At 45.2% G+C, this 20431-nt stretch overlaps 1 protein-coding gene across 2 annotated transcripts; it reads left to right on the forward strand.

Moving 5' to 3' along the window:
• Window positions 1-1515: 1515 nt before the first annotated feature.
• Window positions 1516-18158, forward strand: PGD (phosphogluconate dehydrogenase). 2 transcript variants are annotated; one of them, XM_060276230.1, is made up of 14 exons: window positions 1516-1634; window positions 5756-5831; window positions 7111-7290; window positions 8489-8554; window positions 9288-9406; window positions 10935-11004; window positions 11535-11669; window positions 12237-12426; window positions 14516-14646; window positions 15128-15261; window positions 16025-16124; window positions 16795-16917; window positions 17782-17903; window positions 17974-18158. In XM_060276230.1, exons 1-13 carry the CDS (start codon window positions 1627-1629, stop codon window positions 17899-17901), a joined length of 1452 nt encoding a protein of 483 aa, XP_060132213.1. In that variant the 5' UTR covers window positions 1516-1626; the 3' UTR covers window positions 17902-17903; window positions 17974-18158. The 2 variants fall into 2 exon arrangements, with proteins under 2 accessions (XP_060132213.1, XP_034974222.2); XM_035118331.2 differs by having other exon boundaries at window positions 17782-18158.
• Window positions 18159-20431: the final 2273 nt, after the last annotated feature.

Raw genomic sequence — 20431 nt, forward strand, 5'->3', positions numbered from 1 at the left:
TCCCCTAAATACTGGACTAAATACTGTGGTAAGGAAAGTGATGGAGAAATGTGCTAGGGATTGTGGCATAACTCTTGCTTTGATGCAATGGTCATCTAAGCCCCTTGCAAACAAATTGGAATGAATGCTCATGAAATAACCAGTGTCAAATAATTTCACTGCAAACAGATCAGAATGAATGCTGAATAAACAGGCTTCCTGCAATTACCCTAGGTCAAATTTCTGAAAACACCCAGCAAGGAAACTTCAAACAGGGAACTGTCTGATCTTGTCAAAGGGATTTAAGTTACATAACCTCCAGAAACAAGGAAGAGAAATCCAGAGGGACCATGCCACACAAGTTAGAAATTGCCATTGTGAACATGCCTCTGGCACTCTGAGCATATGTGTGTATAAAACCATGTGCCTGGAATGACATGCGTGTGCTGCTGTGTTTGGTGGTTCAGCAGCCGAACATCTGCTGCTCAATGTAAGAAGCTGCCTCTGATTGGTCCAGGAAGACCAGAGCTCTTCAACCTCCTGCTACTGCTTTAATAATATTCTGTGGGGTGTGGGGAGTGTTGGGGATTCATAAAGACCCCTTTCTCCCTCTCTCCTCCCATAAAGTACTGTTTCCACCTCATGAAACTTGCTTCTGTAGGAATACCGGTAGTCACAACTCCGTGGTGGGACACCAGCTTTGCATTTGTTTGACTGCAAATCCATCCAATATTTTTGACAGGTGGGAAACTTTTTTCAGCTTGAAGCTCATATTCCCTTTCAGGGAACTTTCTGGAGGCTTTACATTAGTGCGCACTGGGCAAGATCACAAACAAAGGCCCCATTTGCACTGACTTTCAAAGCACTACCATACCACTTTCAACAGTCAAGGCTTCCTCCAAAGAATCCTGGAATCTGACTTGTTATGGGTCCTGAGAGTTGTTTGGAGACTGCTGTTCCCCTCCTAGAGCCAGTCCCCAGAGAGGTTTAACAATCAGTTCTTCCTCCCAGGGAACACTGGGAATTGTCATTCTGGGAAGGGAATAAAGTCTCTTCACAACTCCCAGCACCCTTAACCACAGTTCCCAGGATCCTTCGGGGAAAGCCATACTGCTTAAAGTGGTATGTCAGAGCTTTGAATGCATAGTGCTGATGGGGTCAGAGACAAAAGCAGGTGGAGTAAGGATGTGGCTTACCTTTGCACACATCTGGCAAGCAAGAGGCAAGATCGCAGATACGCCCAAGTCTATTTAAATATGGTGCCATTCATGGTAGTGATGGGAAGCCTTGTTCACTTCGATGAGTGCATAAACCCTTACAGCCCGAGAGAGAGGGAAAGGGAAGCGGCGAACTACCCTTCCTCGAATGCATGATTTGGAACCGTTGCCAAAAAAAGAGAGAGAATAAAAACAAAAAATTTCCCATCCGACCGCAACAGAGGGATGGAAAGGTAGAAGCCTGTGCCTTTAAAGGGCGATGCTCGCCGTCCGCCTGAGCCGATCAGCAGACCTTTGGGCCGGGCTAGGTCTGGCCCCTCCCTGCGGTGGGCTGGCCTAGGCCGGTCCGCTCCAAGTGGAAGCCTCTTTGGGAGCGCCAGTCGCCTGCCTTTCTCGTCTCAGCTGCAGTTAAGCCGCCTGAGTCGCCGCCATGGCCCAGTAAGTATTGGGGGGCATTTTGGGGAGGGTTAGCGGGGCTCGCTTGGCAATGCTGAGTTACGCGCACGAGTAAATGACCGATGAGTTCAAGGCGGGGAAGGTTTGCTCCTAGGCGAGTAAATCTCATCGGGCTACTCTGGAGTAGACCGTAATTAATGGCCATGGATTAACTTCAGCGGGCCTCCTCTGAGTTGGAGGCACCCCACTGACTTCGGCGAGGCTCCCTTCCAAGTTAGCGTGCGTAAAGCAGACCAGATCAAGATCACACGGTGATGCGGAAGTGAAGTGCATCTCGCTGAGCTCAATGGAGAGGCTGCTGGGTCGGTGGGCTGACTCCCGAGTAAGCAGCGTGCGCAGGGTCGCAGTAAGGAAGCTTCATTCGGTTCCAGGAAGCTTACTCCCATGCAAGAGAAGGGAGTGCACTGCCAGGCTTTCCTCGGAGGGACGTTTGCACTGAGCTCAGTCAGTGGGGTTCATCCAAGGGGTGGGTGGGGAGGGTAAGCACTCTGTAGGTAAAGGTAAAGGTAAAGGTAAAGGGACCCCTGACCATTAGGTCCAGTCGTAACCGACTCTGGGGTTGCGCGCTCATCTCGCATTATTGGCCGAGGGAGCCGGCGTACAGCTTCCAGGTCATGTGGCCAGCATGACAAAGCCGTTTCTGGCAAACCAGAGCAGCACGTGGAAACGCCGTTTACCTTCCCGCAACAGGAGCTCACCCCGTCACAGGGATTCGAACCGCCGACCTTCTGATCAGCAAGCCCTAGGCTCAGTGGTTTAACCACAGCGCCACCTGGGTCCCTTACTCTGTAGGTACTCAGATGCATTTCTACGGCTTGTTAGCTCCGGGTCCTCACCTCCTTGTGGGGCGGGAGGGGGGCTCTGTTGCAGCAGGAAAATAAAGGTATTCCTTGCTTTCCCTCAACTGGTTCCTGTCTCCATCCATTCTTCTCTGACTGATCATTGACTTGGGTGACTCAGAGTCCCTTGGGGAGTTGGGCTGCCAAACTGAACCCCATTTCTTTCTGCAGCAGACTGATTCACGTTTTGCAGGACTGAGCCTTCACATGACAAATAGATCCTGGGGCTTTATGTCTGTGGGGTGGGATCATCTTCTGATCGGGAAAAGTATTGTTTTTTCTTTTTAAAAAGGAAAAAAAATATATCAAATCGTTGCTAATTGTGGCTACATGGTGATTGGTTGAGGAGGCAGGTTTTTTTTAATTTATCTTTTTTTTTTTAAGGTTGAGCCTTAGAAATGAAAATCTTCAGCCTCTTGAGCCTTTCCTTAGAAATCGGGATGGGTTCAAGTTGGATGTTCTGGCTTCTGGGCTAATCTCAGCTGCATGGAGGTGGCGCTGTGGGTTAAACCACAGACCCTAGGGCTTGCTGATCAGAAGATCGGCGGTTCGAATCCCTGCAACGGGGTGAGCTCCCGTTGCTCGGTCCCAGCTCCTGCCCACCTAGCAGTTCGAAAGCACATCAAAGTGCAAGTAGATAAATAGGGACCGCTCCGGCGGGAAGCTAAACGGCGTTTCCGTGCGCTGCTCTGGTTCGCCAGAAGCAGCTTTGTCATGCTGGCCACATGACCCGGAAACTGTCTGCGGACAAACGCCGGCTCCCTCGGCCTATAGAGCGAGATGAGCGCCGCAACCCCAGAGTCGGACACGACTGGACCTGATGGTCAGGGGCCCCTTTACCTTTACCTTTTTAATCTTTTGTGTAAATTGGAAAGGAGTGTGGCTCAGTGGCAGAGCACTCACTTTCCATGCGAAGGTCCCATGTTCAGTCTCTTGCATCTCCCCTTAGGGCTGGGAGGGATTCTCTGCCTGATACCTTGGAGAGCCACTGCCAGTCAGTGTCTGCAGCTGGATGAACCACTTGCCCAACTCCTCATAAGTCAACTTCCTTTTGCTCTGATCAACTGGTGAGATGAAATCAATTAATTAAATAAATGATCAGAGCATAGGGAGGCATGTCGCACATGCTTTAACAATACATAATAAGAAAAGTCTGACTGCTGGATCAGGCCAAAGGCCCATTTAATCCAACATCCTGTTCTGCCAGTGACCAATAAGATGCCTCAAGCGGAAGCCTGCAAGCAGGACCTGAGTGCAACAGCAACTTTTCTCACTTGTGAGCCTCAGCAACTGGTATTCAGAGGCATATTGACTCCCAGCAGTGGACACAGAATTTGTGATATCCTTCTCCTTTGTGTGATTCTGAAATTCTCTTCTAAAGCCATCTAGGTTGTTGGCCACCCTTGCCTCCTGTGGGAGCAAGTTCCAAAGTTTAACCATGTGATGTGTAAAAAAGGCCATTCTTTTGTCTGTGCTGAATCTTCCAACATTCAGTCTCAAGTTCTAGTGCTATGAGAGAGGGAGAGAGATAAATTTCCTCTGTCCGCTTTCTCCACACCTTGCACAATTTTACATGCCTCTGTTGAGTTCCTTCTTACTCTTCTCTAAACTGGACAGCCCCAAATGTTGTAACCTTTCCTCACAGGGAAGTTGCTCCAGCCCCTTGATCATTTTGCTTGCCCTTGTCTGAACCTTTTAAAAAGTCCTTTCTGAGGTGAGGTTACCAGAGCAGTGCACAGTATTCCACAATGTGTGGGTTCTCCATAGGTTTGTATAAAAACAGGTTGTGCAGGATTATTGCAAGGATTGCAATGAGTTAATGCAGGGGTGAAGAACCTTCATTGGCCCAAGAGCCACATTTCCTTCTGAGGCCCACACACCAGTGATGTGTGGCCCCACCCCACCTCCATCCTCTGTTCTGGCAATCAAATGATATCCCAGTTCAAGAACATCTACCAGCCCGGTAAAATCACTGGGAAGGAGGCCAGTGAGTGGTGTGGCTTGGGCAGAATCACATTTTAAAATATATTTTCCATCTGACCATCCATACTTCACAGCTCCTGGCATTGTCTCCAGCTAAGTCTTCTCCCAGTAGACCCATTGAAATCAATTGGCCTCCATTACCCATATCTATTAATTCCAGTGGTGTCTACTCTGAGGAGGACTAATGTTGAATGCAGCCTCTGGTCATTGTCATCAATGCTTAGTCCTGTTTGCATTGTTTCTAGGCCTGACTTTTCCTTCTGGGCTTTCTAGCTTAGGACTTACAGGGATTCAAAGTGAGCGCTTGCACATACTGTAGCTTTCAGGCATGAGGGCTCCCCCCCCCCCACACACACATCTGAAGTGGTACAGCCCAAGCAGAGGACTGCCTTCTTTGCTAATTGTTTGGACAAGGCTTAAGAAGATGTAAAGAGAAACAAAGAGACATTGCCCAAGGCAGAGGGGGTGGTGTGGGTGTGGAGAGAGTTGCCAGAGGGGTGACCAGTTTTGGTAACACTTGGCTGGCTTAATTCCATGTGAAAGACTCCACAGGTGTGTTGTGCAAGTTGGGCCAAGCTCAGGATTTAATCCCTGAGGTTTTATTATTGTAGCTGTTGCTGGTTCCTGGGACTACAAATCCACTCTGGGGAAGGGTGATAGCTCAGTGGTAGAGCATCTGCTTTACATGCAGAAAGTCCATGGTTAAATCCTTTGCATTTCCAGGTTGGGTTGACTAAGGCTACAATCTGAGACCCTAGAGAGCTGCTGTCTGTCAGTGTACTGCAGACAGTCCTGTGTTAGATGGAACAAGGATCTGACTCTGCATAAGGCAGCCTTCTAGGTTCCTATGCTTCTACCTCCATTTGCTTCTGTTTCTGCTTTTCTTCCATAATTATTTCTTCTTCCTTACACATGTAATCCCTCTGAGTTTGAGGAAGTCTCTCCCATATTGTTGAGGCACAGCTAGGAAATGAAAGGGCTTCTAGAAGCCTGTAACGTCTCATTTTTTAGATCTAGTTGCTCAATCTCTAAGATTGACACAACACAGTCCTGGCTGGTGCAAGGATAAGAAGCACTGCCTGGGTTTTTAAACTGCAACCTTCCCTGTTCCTTGGCACCCTTGCCTGGGTGTCACAGGCCCCACCTGCACTGTACATTTAAAGCAGCATCATACCACTTTAAACAGCCATGGCTTCCCCCAAAGAATCCTGGAAAGAGGGATTGATTGTTAAACCATTCTGGGAAGTGTAAGCATCCTTGTCTGTTCTTCCCCCTTTTCAGAGCAGACATCGCCTTGATTGGACTGGCCGTCATGGGCCAGAACCTCATCCTCAACATGAACGACCACGGCTTCGTGGTGAGTGGAAATGCCCGGTGTGAAGTTTTAACTGCTAAGCAATTATTTATCACAGACTCTCTCTCGCTCTTTCTGCTAGGTACTGTATAGAACGCGGAAGGGAGATCTTAGGGCAGAAGCTTGAAGACAGGGGCGGGGGTCCTTTGGTTCTCCAGATGTTTCTAGATTACAGCTGTGTTCATTTGTGATGGTTGGACTTCCCAGCTTATTGGAACAGAAAGGCAGGATCAAAATCTCCCAAATCAGTCATCTGTGGCGTATTAGCTACTTACTGGGCTAAGTTCTAGATTTTGGTATATAAATCCCTATACAGCCTAGGACCAGGATACCTGATAAATCTTCTCACCCTTTATATACCCAACAGAGAGAGACCCATTCTGCACAGTGTAGGGGCTGGGCCTTTAGTGTGGTGGCCCCTGCCTTTTGGAATTGTCTCCCATTGAAAATCAGACAGGCTGATGGTGGTGTTTTCAGCGCTTGCTAAAGACCTTCCTCTTCTAATTAAGTAGAGATCTTTCCTAGTCTGCATCCGCAGTGTAGATGTTTTTATTGCTTTATAGTTTCTGGGTTTGTTACCCTGGGCTCCTTTGGGAGGAAGAGCAGGATATAAATATAATTAATTAATTATATCCATTGGCTATATAGTAAATCTGCTGGTGGTAAGAAAGGTATGAATGTGGAGATAAGAAAAGTTTGAAACAAGAAGGCGAGGAAGGGGATTTAGGGTAGAGGCAAGGAACTTTGGGCGAACCAGGTGTTGCTGGAATGCAGCTCCCATCATCCCCAAGAATTAGTCATGCTAGACTGGGACTGATGGGAGATGGAGTCCACCAACATCCGGAGGACTTCAGGTTCTTGATTTAGTGGGAGGCCTTGTCTTTCCTTGTTTTCTTACTTGCTTGAGTACCTTAAATGACAGAACGTAGATTGGCTTACTGTTTTGAGCGATCTCTGCAGACAATTGCTCAGCAGGAAGTGCTGGTGTGTGTGTGAGAACCTGGCTAAACCTGTATACATTGAAAGGTTATTATTATTTTTAATGTCCTGCACACCAGGTTAAATCCATTCAAACCAAGCCTTTCATTTTTCATGTTAAATGGGGGGAAACAATGGAAATGAACATGCAGGTGTCTTGTCCTTTTGGTTCTTAGAGTCTGAAAATAACTTCCTAGTCCCTGGCACAAACCCATTAGAAAACCAGGTATAGGGGGATGCATTTCAGAAAAGGCATCAGCTCTACTGTCTCCCAGTGAAATCCCTCTCTCTTACCCTCTTCTAGGTCTGTGCATTTAATCGAACGGTATCCAAAGTGGATGACTTCATGGCAAATGAAGCCAAGGGCACTAAAGTCATTGGGGCCCACTCTTTGGAAGAAATGGTCTCCAAGCTGAAGAAACCCCGGAAGATCATCCTGCTTGTCAAGGCTGGGAGCGCTGTGGATGACTTCATCAACAAGCTGGTGAGCAGATCTCTTCCTCCCATCCTTGACCAACTGCCTCTTATTTTACAAATGATGCCCCTTTCCAGAATTCTATGGATTGGCCAATGCTAGGGCTGGCTGAGCCTTTCCTCCCTGTGGAGAAGGGCTGGGGCTCAGTGGCAGAGCTCCTGCTTTGCTTGTGGAAGGTCTCAGGTTCAGTCCCTGACATCTCCAGATCCTAGAAAGGCACTACCAGTCAGTATAGATAATGTTGAGCTAGGTGGTCTGAGCCAGCTTACTATGTTTCTCATGATATGTTGTATATTTTATCTGCACAATCAGAATTGATTTCTGGAACAAAAATGCTTTTTCTGTGCAGCCTGAACAGGAGCAGTCACCATTAAGAAAACGAAGTTGGAAAAGTATATATGTGGATCAAGTGACTTTTCTTCTTTGTCCTGAAAACTCTTAACCTAGCTCAAAGTTGTCACCTGAACTAGCCAGATGTTTGACTGTGAATCAATCACAGTCAGTCCATCATTTGAAAAATAAGACTTTAGAGCCATCTTGCTGAAAAATAGCAACTAGATATTCCATTTTGGCAACCATAACCTTGGTTTAAGGAGCCATTTGATGCCTAGCTTATATATCTGAGTTTCTAACACTGTTTCCAAGACACAGACACTTCCTGCTCTAAAATTCAGTAATATTTTAGTTGAAGAAGGAAACATAAGAAGGTGCCTAATCAGACAATTGGTCCAACTAGCTCAATATTGTCTAACTCTCACTGGCAGCAGCTTTCTACGATTTCAGGCAGGGGATGCCATTGGGGATTGAACCAGAGACCTTCTACGTACAAAGCAGATGCTCTACCACTGAGCTATGGCCCTATGAAGCTGCCTTATACTGAGTCAGACCACTAGTCCATCTAGCTCACTATTTTCTGCACTAACTGGCTGTGGCCCTCCAGGATCTCATTTGAGGATGCCTCATAGCCCTCCCAGGAGATGTTCCACTGGATTAGATAGGTTTTTTGGTCTGATCCAGCAACTCTCTGCAGATGGGCACCTGTCACTAGATTCAGAGTAAACCTCTCTTGGTACCAGTCATTGAGGAAGAATAGTGGGGAAGGGCTGCTGCCAATGTGCCCTTTTCATGGGCTTCCCAAAGGCATTTGATTAGCTGGATCTGATAGGCCATTACTCTTCTGATGTAACACTGTCTCTTTACTTTACAGGTGCCACTGCTGAGTGCCGGAGACATCATTATTGATGGAGGGAATTCTGAATATAGAGATAGCACAGTATGTATGGTGCCCATTTGTATCCTACTTGTATACTCCAAGGAGTTCAAGAGGATATGTGGGAGCTAACTTTATCTTCATAAACAGACCTGTGGGGTTGGTTGGTTAGGGTTTGTTTGCAAGACATTTATCTCCTACCGGTAATATATATTTTCCTAAGGATGTCACGCTGCAGTTTTTTGTGCAACCAGCGGGTGGCTTTGAGAAGGATGGGATTGGTGAGCAAAGTAAGTAGGGGTGCAGCCCCTAGTATTTTATAAAACTGCAGCTTCTTATATCCCACCTCTCAAATTTGCCCAAAGGCTCATCAATGAGTTTTGAGCAAGGATTGGAAGCCAGGCCCTCCATTCTCTGGCTTCCGTCATGGTGTTCCGTTGCGCAAAAAGCTGTTTAGTCACACTGGCTACATTACCTGCCTGTGTACAAATGCCGGCTCCCTCGGCCTGCAAGCGAGATGAGTCCATAGTCACCTTTGACTGGACTTAACCATCCAGGGGTTATTTACCTCCATGCTCTAAGCCCACCAATGTCTGTTAAGCCAGATGCAAAGGAAATCTTACTAGGTGCAGAATTTTAAGTTTCAAGACGTTTTGTAGCTTTTAACTGGTACCAGAGTCAGATATATTTTCTTTCTCTTTTGTGAGATATACGTTGCCCTAAGTAGAGAATGCAGTGCTTTTGCCCCCATAATCCTCTTTTTCGAGAAACGAGTCTCCCTTCTTTTCCTATCCAGAGGCGTTGCAAGGAGCTCAAGGAGAAGGGCATCTTGTTTGTTGGGAGCGGGGTTAGCGGCGGCGAAGAGGGCGCCAGGTACGGCCCTTCACTTATGCCAGGGGGAGCCAAAGAGGCATGGTAAGTGATGACGATAATGATTTAATGCATTTATTTGTTGCTTAATGCAAAGGTTTCTCAAGGCTATTTACAATTATGAAAATGTACATGATACAAAATCCAGAATACAGTGGAACCTCGGTTTATGAACACCTCGGTTTACGAACGCCGCAGACCCATCTGGAACGGATTAATTCACTTTCCATTACTTTCAATGGGAAAGTTCGCTTCAGTTTATGAACGCTTCAGTTTATGAACAGACTTCCGGAACCAATTGTGTTCATAAACCGAGGTACCACTGTACATCAAAAAGAAAAAAGGGCATTAATTGACCCAAAGTGTTCATCCTGTGGAAGGAGGCAGTGGAAGACAGGAGTGCCTGGCATGCTCTTGTCCATGGGGTCACGAAGTTGGACACGACTAAACAACTAAACCACAACAGTTCATCCTGTAATAACATCATAGGACAAATCCTACCCCACCCCATATATAAAGTCACATATACTGCTTTCCCATTTTTTTAAAATATAGCAAATGTTTTAGTGCTTTTACATATGCAATTAATTGTTCTGTGTATGGTTTTTATTGCATTGTAAATCACTTTGGGAATTTGTGTTTGATCGGATTGTAAAACATGGGAAGCAATGAAACAAATAAGATAAACCAAAATTCCTAAAAGTTCCCATCCAAGTGCTCAACAGGGGAAAGGTCATGGCTCAGTGCTAGAGCACCTGCTTGGCATGCAGAAGGTCCCAGGTTCAGTCCCCAGCAGCATCTCCAGGTAGGTCTGGGAGAAACTCCCTGCCTGAAAGCCCTGGAGAGCAGCTGCCAGTCAGTGTAGGTAATAATGAGCTAGATGGACCAGTAGTCTCAGTATAAGACAGATTTCCATCTTCAACTGTAAGAAAGGACAAATCCTTTCCCACACCACTCAATAAAAATAAAAATCACAGCAAGGTATGATCCAAACATAACTGAAAGGCTGGGTAAACATGAATGTCTTGGCCTAAAGTCAGACAATGATGGTGCCAGGTGTGTTTCCTTGGGAAGAGCATTCCACAGACGTGGAGTCACCACTGAAAAATGCACATTCTCTCAGTTGGGTCCTGTGAAGGGACCAAAGCAGTAAATATATGTTTCATTTGTATGTACTCATTTACCATTTTTCAGTCTCATCCTTTCTCCTGCCTGGGGCAGTCAATAAAATAGTAGATGCCAATAAAACAAAAATTTTTAAAAACACAAACTCAGATGAGATACAGTAAACAGCAGCAATGGTATCTGTAGCAACTGCACCCCCAAAATAATTACAGGTATTTCCTTATCCAAACACCTGGCCAAGTGAACATGTTTCTTAAATGCTTCTGTAGTAGGGGCAGATCAACTATCTATTGGAAGGGAGTTTCAGAGGTAGGGAGCCACTACTGATAATGCCCTACCTCATGTCTCTGCCCTCCTAGCCTCTGTTATGGTCAGGACAGTGAACCAATCATGATGTCCTTTCTGTTGCGTTTGCTTTGTTTTCAAACATCCTTTTGGTTCTTTGCAGGCCTCACATCAAACCAATATTTCAGAGCATTGCAGCCAAAGTAGGAACTGGGGAACCCTGTTGCGACTGGGTAAGATGAGCTGACATGTTTATGATGCACTCTGCATGCTCCTAGAGATACTCTTCAAGCTGATGCCCCTCTTTGTGAATCGTTTTTGGAACGTTACTAGGTTCTCCAGCACCTCCCCTCCCGCATCAAGAGAAAGGGGAGAAGACAGACCCTTTCCAAAGTTGACGAGCCCATTGGGGGCTGCACTTTGGGGGGGGGGTAGAATGCGGGTGTGGCCCAGCCTCCTGGTGCTAAAATCTTTATGGTTTTAATGGGAATGGGGTTTTAACTTGTTTATTGTGGGGTGGGGTTGTTATAAATTGTTCTTAAGTGTTACATGTATTTTGTATTTGTATTTTTTTGGTTTTATAAGGCTGGTTAATATTCTAAAGTCTTTTATATCTGTTTGTGGGAGGGAGGTGTTTTTTTTTTGTTTTTTTTAAACTTGTCTTTTTACCTTGTGAACCGCTCTGAGATATTGTCATGAAGAACAGTATATAAATCTTAATAATAATAATTCATTTTATTCTTCTCTCTTATGACTCTGGCAGGTGGGAGACGAGGGGTCTGGGCACTTTGTAAAGATGGTGCACAATGGGATTGAGTATGGAGACATGCAGCTAATCTGCGAAGCCTACCACCTCATGAAGGATGTGCTAGGCATGGACCATGACGAGATGGCTGCGGTGAGCCCACAAGACAAACTAATCTCTTGAATCTGATGGGTGAAGACCCTGTTTTAATAAGTCTAAATAAAAGCCAGAGCCAGCACTTCCACAGAGACACAGCAGGGAGCCTCCTTTTCTAGATGGCGTTCCCAGGAGCCTTTAGTCGTGGAATGGGATACTTGTGGGCCTTCCATATGTTGTCAGACTACATCCTTGACCATTGGCCATGCTGCTTGAGGCTGATGGGAATTCCCCATCTCTGACTTAGACTGACTTGTGACTGATGGGAGTTGTAGCCCATCAACATTATGAAGGGCCAAAGGTTTCCCTCTACAGCAGAAACTGCCTTGACGACTACAGGACCCACAATCATCCGCTCAATCCACCAAAACCTGTCTTTGCATGCAGGGGAAGTCCCTAACAGTGGAGGTGTACAGCAGAGCTACAAAGTCATCTTCCTATTTCCTTAAGAGCAAATGCATTAGGTTTATAGAGCACAGAGCACTGCATGTCCTAAAAAAAAAGTCTTGCAGTCTCAGGGAGGGGGTTGTTGATCTCTCTGCTCCTTGTCTCCCTTGCCCTTAGGTGTTTGAGCAGTGGAATAAGACTGAACTGGACTCCTTCTTGATCGAAATCACAGCAAACATATTGAAGTATCGTGATGCTGATGGGAAGCATTTGCTCCCAAAGATCCGGGACAGTGCTGGGCAAAAGGGAACAGGGAAGTGGACGGCTATCTCAGCTTTAGAGTACGGGGTTCCTGTCACTCTAATTGGTAAATAACTTGGTAAATTGGTAAATAGATTTGCACAAAAATGTGGCAATGATGGGAGGGCCAGGGTCCCCAGAGATATGTGATGCAGTCCTTGTTTACTTGAAAGACCTGAGTTGAGGCACCAAGAGTCTGTTGTTGTTATTTAGATTTCTGTACTACCTTTCGTCAACGGAATTCAAGGTGGCATTCATGGTTCTCTCCTCCATTTCACCCTCAACAACAACCCTGTGAGGTAGGTTAGGCTGAGAGATTGTGACTGGCCCGAGGTCACCCAGTGAACTGAGTGGGGATTTGAACTCTGGTCTTCAAGACCTGACACTAGCCACTACATCACACTGGTTTGATGCCTGACAACCAGTAAGTTTATTTGTGAGCTCAGAATCCTCCAAACTCACACTTCTGTGCTGTTTCACGGCTGGCAAAGGGCCATAGTTCAGTGGTAGAACATCTCCAGGTAGGGCTGGGAATATCTCCTGTCTGAAACCCTGGAGAGCTATTGCCCATCTGTGTTGACAGTACCGAGCTAGCTGGAGCAAGGGTGTGATTCAGTATAAGGCATCTTCCTATGTTCCTGTTCTGACTGGCGATGGTTCTCTACATTCTTGGGTAAGGATCCTTCCCAGTTTTCCAAAATAAGCTCCTTTTAAAGTGGCGATCCTGAGGACTGAACCAGGGACCCTTTTATATGCAATGCATCTTCTCTACCTTCTCTACCACAAGTTATCAACTCTGTCTTTCTTCTTTAGCACCCCCTTCCTACTGTTTTCTTCAATTCTCCCCTCCTTTAAATATCAAACCCCCTCCACGTAGGGTTCAAGGCTTGGCTCTTAGGATGACCCCCTCCTCTCCTCAGGGAAGGTCAAAGCAGCACAGTGATCTCTATGCAAACCATCCAACATTGCCAGGTTAATTGCTAAAGGGTTGGGTGTATGGTTTGCTTTTCTTTCTCCCTCCCCTTCTGTTTCCTTCCTACATCAGCATGACTTGCAATTTCCTGCTCTAAAGCAGCTGACTCATCCCTTCACAGTGCAGAAGGATGTTGGTTGGCTAAGAAAGTGGGGGGAAAGGAGGGGCTACCTTTGCGACTGCAAGAGTGTGGAGGAACCACAGTGCACCTGCGGCAGTGAGAGTATGAGTCACTCACAGGAAATCTGAAGAACTTTTTTATCTTGTGTGTTTGCACTTTCTCTGCCCAGGCCTTTCAGGCAGCAGTCAGTCCTTACAAGTGGGGCAACTGCTTCCATTCCTGGCTTCCACAAGCCACTCACGTCTTCATCTGCACTACTCAGTTATGTCCCAAAGTCACTTTGGGTCACTTTTTGTGAGTAAAGTGACTGATAAAATATATATTTTTAATAGCAATAATAATCCCCTGTAGCACTCAATCAGTTTTACGTTCCTGTTTAATATACTCTGTTCTCAGTGGGTTTTTTTAAAAAAAATATTTCTTGTACCACTGCAAAACTTGGGGTGTCTCCAAGCCAGATGATACAGTCCCTATTTGTGTGTTTGTTTGTGTTCTCTTTTATATGCATAAGGATTGGCACTCGGAGTTTGCTGTTGATATCTAGAATTGTAGTTTGTTTTGTGGGGTGGGGTTGCTTACAGCACAATGCTATGTGTGCTTAGTCTGAAGTAACTGCCATTTAGACCACCTTGGCTCCATGCATTTAAAGCACCACGGTACTGGTTTAATCAGTTGTAGCTCCCCCCCAAAGAATCCTAGGAACTGTAGTTTGTTTTGGGTGCTGAAAGTTGTTAGGAGACCCTTATTCTCCTCCCAGAGCAATAATTCCCAGATTGGTTTAAAAATCAGTCCCTCTTTCCAGGAAACTCTGCGAGGAAAAGTGGTTCCTCTAAAAATTCTCAGCACCCTTAACAGACTACAGTTCCCAGGATTCTTTGGTGGAAGCCCCAAATGGGTACGTTTTATGTCCCGCCTCCAGTTATGTAATATCTAATAGTTTTTTAGTGAAGATAATTTGAGTTGTTTCAGAAAGCAATATCCTGTGTACAAACAGTACTGTGTTCCTGTTTGCCATTGCTTCAGTTTAGCCATCCATGGTGTTTGATTTTTCTTTCTCTAAAGGTGAGGCTGTCTTTGCTCGGTGCCTGTCTTCCCTCAAGGACGAAAGAGTGAAAGCTAGCAAGCTGTTGAGTGGACCCAACACACCTAAGTTTAGTGGGAATAAGGCGGCGTTTCTGGAGGACATCCGCAAAGTGAGTTGTTAGGCCAGGGTGGGCTAGCCTTGTGGCCCTCTGGGTGTTGTCAAACTACAACTCCCATCAGCCCCCACCCAACACGGCCAGCGTAGTCCCAACAAAATTCTGGAGATTCACTATCCTATGTGTGGGGAAGATGCATCATTCTGCATTATAGTCTCCAACAAGAACTTCCATTGTCTGAGGTCCAAATTGTTGTAGAGATTGTATCAGTGTTCCAGAATTCTAGGCTTCCTCACTCAGGACATGCTCAGTGGGTTCCTTTAATCTGGAATGCGTGGTGAGGTGTCCAAACCAATCATTCCCTCACACTAACTCTGACCTAACGTGATCCATGACAACCCATGTTTGGGTTGATGGGGTCCTTTCTCAGTTTCTGGTGGCTCAGCAAATGGCTGACTTTGCCACCCTCTGGAGCTAGCCCCTGGCTTGAAAGCCTCTTTCTAAATCTTGACACTGCCCCTCGGCTCCCTTGCAGGCCCTGTATGCTTCAAAGATTATTTCCTACACGCAAGGCTTCATGTTACTGAGGCAAGCGGCAAAAGAGTTTGGCTGGACGCTGAATTATGGTGCCATCGCCCTGATGTGGCGGGGAGGATGCATCATCCGAAGGTAAGACAGATAGGAGAGCAGGGGCTGTCGATTGACAGGGAGATGATCCTCTTCATTTGGAGCTCAGACCAACTGAATCGAAAAGTTGAGATTCTAACTGAGGCTGCACCTACACTCTACAGCAGTATCGTACCGCTTCAAACAGTCATGGATTCTCCAAAGAATTCTAGCAACGATAGCTTGTTAAGGGTGCTTCTGCCTCTACTTTCCTCTGTCTCTCCTTTTGTAATTATTTGTTCCCACTTCTTATGCTCTGAGTTTGAGGAAGTTTCTCCCATTGAGACACAGCAGAGGAAATGAAAGGGCTCCTGCCTGCAACTTCTCGTTTTCTGGATCAGTTGCTCAATCTCTAAAATGGGCATAGTGAAGTCCAAACTTTTTTTAGCACTCTTCCCTGGGTGATAAATTTGTAGACACAGACCCCATCTGCAATACACAGTTAAAACACGATGATATCACTTTAAACTGCTTCCCCCAAAGAATTATGGGAGCTGTAGTCTGTTAAGGGTGCTGGAAGACCCCTTTACTCCCCTCTCAGAGCTACAATTCCCAGACTTGCATGGGAAGAGGGATTGCTAATTCCTCTGGGAATTGAGTATTAGCCATGCTAGCTGATGGAAATTGGAGTCCAACAACATCATCGGTTATCCCTGCCCTTGATTACAATATGTTGGTCCACAAATATTTTTGGGTTCCTGGCCCATTGGGTTACTCACTGATTTGAAAAAATCCTACTAACTGATTTTGCATGCCTTCTGCATAGTGTGTTCCTGGGGAAAATCAAAGAAGCTTTTGATCGAAGCCCTGATCTCCAGAACCTACTGTTGGACAACTTTTTCAAGACGGCAGTAGAGAATTGCCAGGTAACTTCAGGAAGAAGAGACCACATACACACACCATATATTTAAATTATTATTATTTATTTTGTACACTGCTTTGTATTTTTAAGGAAAGCACTATGATACCACTTTAAACAATCATGGCTTCCCCCCCCCAAAAAAAAAATTCTGGGAGCTGTAGTTTAAGGGTGCTGAGAGTTAATTCCCTGTTCCCTGAAGAGGGGCTGATTGTGGAGCAACTCTGAGAACCCAGCTTCTGTGCAGTGAATGTGGGGTCTCTCCTAATAACTCTCAGCACCTTACAGCTTCCAGAATTGTCTGAAGTGGTATGGCAGTGCTTTAAATGAATGAGGCGAATGAGGCTTTAGAAAGTACCTGACCATTTTTAAGTGGAGTATGTATGTTAAGAGATAAAGTACTTAATTTTGATTGCTATGGACAGCTTCACATACACCACAGTCTCAGAATGGCTGTCCATTGTCCATCCCTTGGGAGCAGATTTTGAGGGTGCGCAGAGGTGGGGGGCTGGGAAGGAGAGGGTGGCAAAGTCCCACTGTGCGAGGGGGAACTTTGTCCCACTTGCCCAAGGACAGCGGTAGAGACAACCCTATGTTTCCAGTGGAGGAAGGGTCATTGGCCAAATACAACTTTTAAGAAGGTGACTACTACTACTTTTACGTCATTCCTCCCTTAGGACTCATGGCGACGTGCCATCAGCACAGGTGTCCAAATTGGCATCCCAATGCCGTGCTTCACCACTGCACTTTCTTTCTATGATGGGTACAGGCATGACACTCTGCCAGCCAACCTGATTCAGGTAAGCCAGTCCGAAAACAACTTTGGCATGTGTGTCTGAAACTTCTCCAACCTTTTTTGCTCTGTTCAGATCTTTTGCTCGTTTCCCTAGTTAACATAAGAGCCTGGCTGCTGGATCAGGCCAAAGGGCCCATCTAGTCTGACATTCTGTTCTCACATAGGCCAATGGTAATGCCCACCTGATGTCTCTGTATCCAGCACAATTTGAGGTGCCCCCCCTCTCTCCAGGCCTTCCTTAAATTCCATCATTTCCTTGTGGCCTTTGGGTTAACCCCCTTAATTTCGATTCCTCAAAGGACCCATGTTCTAAGCACATGTAGCTGCATTTGCTCATGATCATCCCTACCTTCATCTTTTCCTCTCCTTCCCTTTTGTCGTGTTTGCTCATTGTCTGTTTTAAATTGGAAGTGCCATACAGGCTGCAGCTTCCAGCAGTATTTTTTACCTGTTTTCCCTCTGCAAAGGGAACCTGAGGCTCTCCAGCTGTTGTTGGACTCCATCTTTCATCAGCCCCAGCCAGGGATGATGGGAGTTGTAGTCCAGCAACATCTAGAGAGCTACAGGTTCTCCGTCCCTGAACTGAAAGGATCCTCTTTAGTTTTACCAACACTGATGCAGATTCTACTGTAGAGGCAATGGGTTTGACCTCTCAGTTGTCCCCAACGAAATTCTACTCGAAGTAGATCCATTGACATTAATGGGCCTAAGTTAGTGACATCAATTATTTTCAGTCTGTTTGCTCAGAGTATAACTAACATGGGCTGCAATCCTCAGTGTGCCTCCTTTGAATTTAGCAACAACTGAAAGTTGACTGTGTTACTTCGGCAACCTAGATCACTAACTATGTGTATGCAATTTCTCAAAGGCTCAACGAGATTATTTTGGTGCCCACACCTACGAACTGTTGTCAAAACCAGGCGAATTTATCCACACCAACTGGACAGGACATGGAGGCTCTGTTTCCTCTTCATCATACAATGCCTAGAAGAAATCCTGAACTTGAAAGTGGGAAACACTGTAGAGCTAAAACATTCCCTCTTCTTGCTGGTTTAAATTGGAAATCCTGAACTTGAAAGTGGGAAACACTGTAGAGCTAAAACATTCCCTCTTCTTGCTGGTTATTCTCTGTATCTTCAGCACTTTCTCTAGTTGTCACGTTTGGGGCATATATTTTTTTGTAAAGAAGTTGTGGTCATGTCTTATAGAAGAGCTAAAATAAACATTTTAATCCTTATTTGAAAATGTTGTGACTTTTATTTCACCAGCCCAGTTCCCTCTAGGAGCAATTAGTAAAATATTAATATTATTATTAATAATAATAATAGAAGGACCAAAATCTCAAGCCCCCAAAACAAGAAATAAGAACTTAAGCAGTTGCCGTGATGGATCATCCTATTCTCTCAGTGGCCAACCAGACGCCTGTAGGGAACCTGCAAGTAGGACCTGAGCACAACAGCAACTATCTTAATCTAAGATTATCAGAAGCTCTAATAGAATTGCTTTGAATGTTGCATAATCTGTGTCTGCAAGAACACATCAAATTAAGCCTTATAATCACATCTTGAATAAATTTCTCCATTTTTTAAAGGATGGTAATTAAATAAATGTACAAGATCCTCTGTTTTGTCCACAAATACAGAAGCCCTTGTGCTGTGCAGCATCCCTGGGTTTCCCATCCTCACAGCAGAGCTGCGATGAAATCACCCCAAGTAAAATTCCAAAATCTAAGTGTTAAAGATGCACTAAATTAAGGTCATATGCCTGGGATAAGAAAACCAATCTTAGCTGACGCTGAAAGCTTGTAAGAGTATTTTGTTGGTTTATTGCATTTATATCCTACCTTTTCCTCCAAGGTGCTCAAGGAGGTGCACATGGTTCTTCCTCTTCATTTAATCCCCACAACAATAATTTAATCCCCACAACAACCCTGTGAAGTAGGTTAGACTGAGAGGCAGTGACTGGTCCATGGTCAGCCAGTGAGCATCATGGGTGAGTGGGCACCAGGTATACAGACTGAAGGAAAACTCTGCAGCTGGAGTACCACCTAATAGCAGATGGTGTTGGGGTTGTGCTGTTCACCTGTCCCTCTAACTGCAAACAAGGACAGTGAGAGAGGAGCATTTGCACCATGTCCAGTGCCCCTCCCAGTCTCCATCCTGGTATGCAGCACTGACTCAAGTCACATCCCTCACCATGCTGTTGGCTACTGGTGCTGCCACAGAAAAAAACCTTGGTAGTTGGAGTCTTCAAGGATGCAAAGAAGGACCTCACTAGATGTCCTCATATAAGGGAGGAAACGGTTCCACCAGAATGACAATCGCTAGACCCATCAGATAATGACCATGATGAAACAACAGCAAATGAATGGACAACAGTAAAGGGGAAGAAGAAATCACAAAACGAAACAAATCAACAATGCAAATCAATACAACCAAATCTCACTCACAAAACACATCCGCCAAAAATACCCCGCAAGACTACAAAGCAGCCACAGCTAAATCCACACCCCAAAGATTGATAGCCCTGCAACAACCACAGCCGAACGAAGCAACCAGAAACCACCCCGGATCAATGGACTGGTGAACACCCCCTTCTCTGCCCTCCCTATTGTTGTTATTATCCTCATTTTCCCTTCCCCTTGGTTGGGGCAGTGTCTGTGGTGGTAGTGGTACAGTCATATCTGGACTATAGATCTATGAAATACCAAGATACCGTGCCCTGCCCCAGAAGTCTGGTGATGGCCCTGAGTCTTAGCCACCCTTGTGCTATAATTTCCCAAACATAAGTGGTGATCTGATTTCCAAACAAGAAGGTTTCTTATTTCATCAGTGTGATATGGCAGGTTATAATGACGAGAGGCCTGCTACAGGTATTGGAAAATGACAAACTCTTGGAGGAGGTAGGAATATAGATTACAAAAATTTATATTTGATTTTTTAAAAAAACTATAGATCATTAGTGGCATCTAGTGGCTTTCTGAGGTATTTCATACAAATACCTGGGATTCAGTCTAGTTTAAAATTTTTCTTTGCAATCAATTCATTTTTGAGACAAGGATGAAGTTGCTATCTGGATTAAATATGCCAATCTATGTTGTTTCACTGATTGGAACACCACATGACCTTGTAAGAATGCTAATGAAATACATATTTCACAAATATATTAGTTATATATATTACTCAGCTAGTAGTGAGAGTTGAAATTGGTTGGTGTGTGGCAGGTTGAAGGAACAGCTTGAACAAATTTAGCAAATTCTGCATGTGATCATGCTTTGGTGAGGATCAGATATGGATTTTAAAACTCACAAGCGGGAGACTTTCAGAGAACCATTTGCACAATGTCTTGCAAAGTCTTTCAAAAAGAGTATAAGGCCATTTTGCAAAGTCTTGAGTAGATACAGCTATTGCTATTATAGTTTTTAAAAGAATGGAAATTGTATGATTGAAAGTTCATGGATAATGATGCAGTTTAAATGGATTCTGTGTGTTTCGTAGGGTGGTTTTAATTTCTTCCTT

Source organism: Zootoca vivipara, chromosome 6 (assembly GCF_963506605.1).
Source record: "Zootoca vivipara chromosome 6, rZooViv1.1, whole genome shotgun sequence".
Classification (NCBI taxonomy): Eukaryota; Metazoa; Chordata; class Lepidosauria; order Squamata; family Lacertidae; genus Zootoca; species Zootoca vivipara.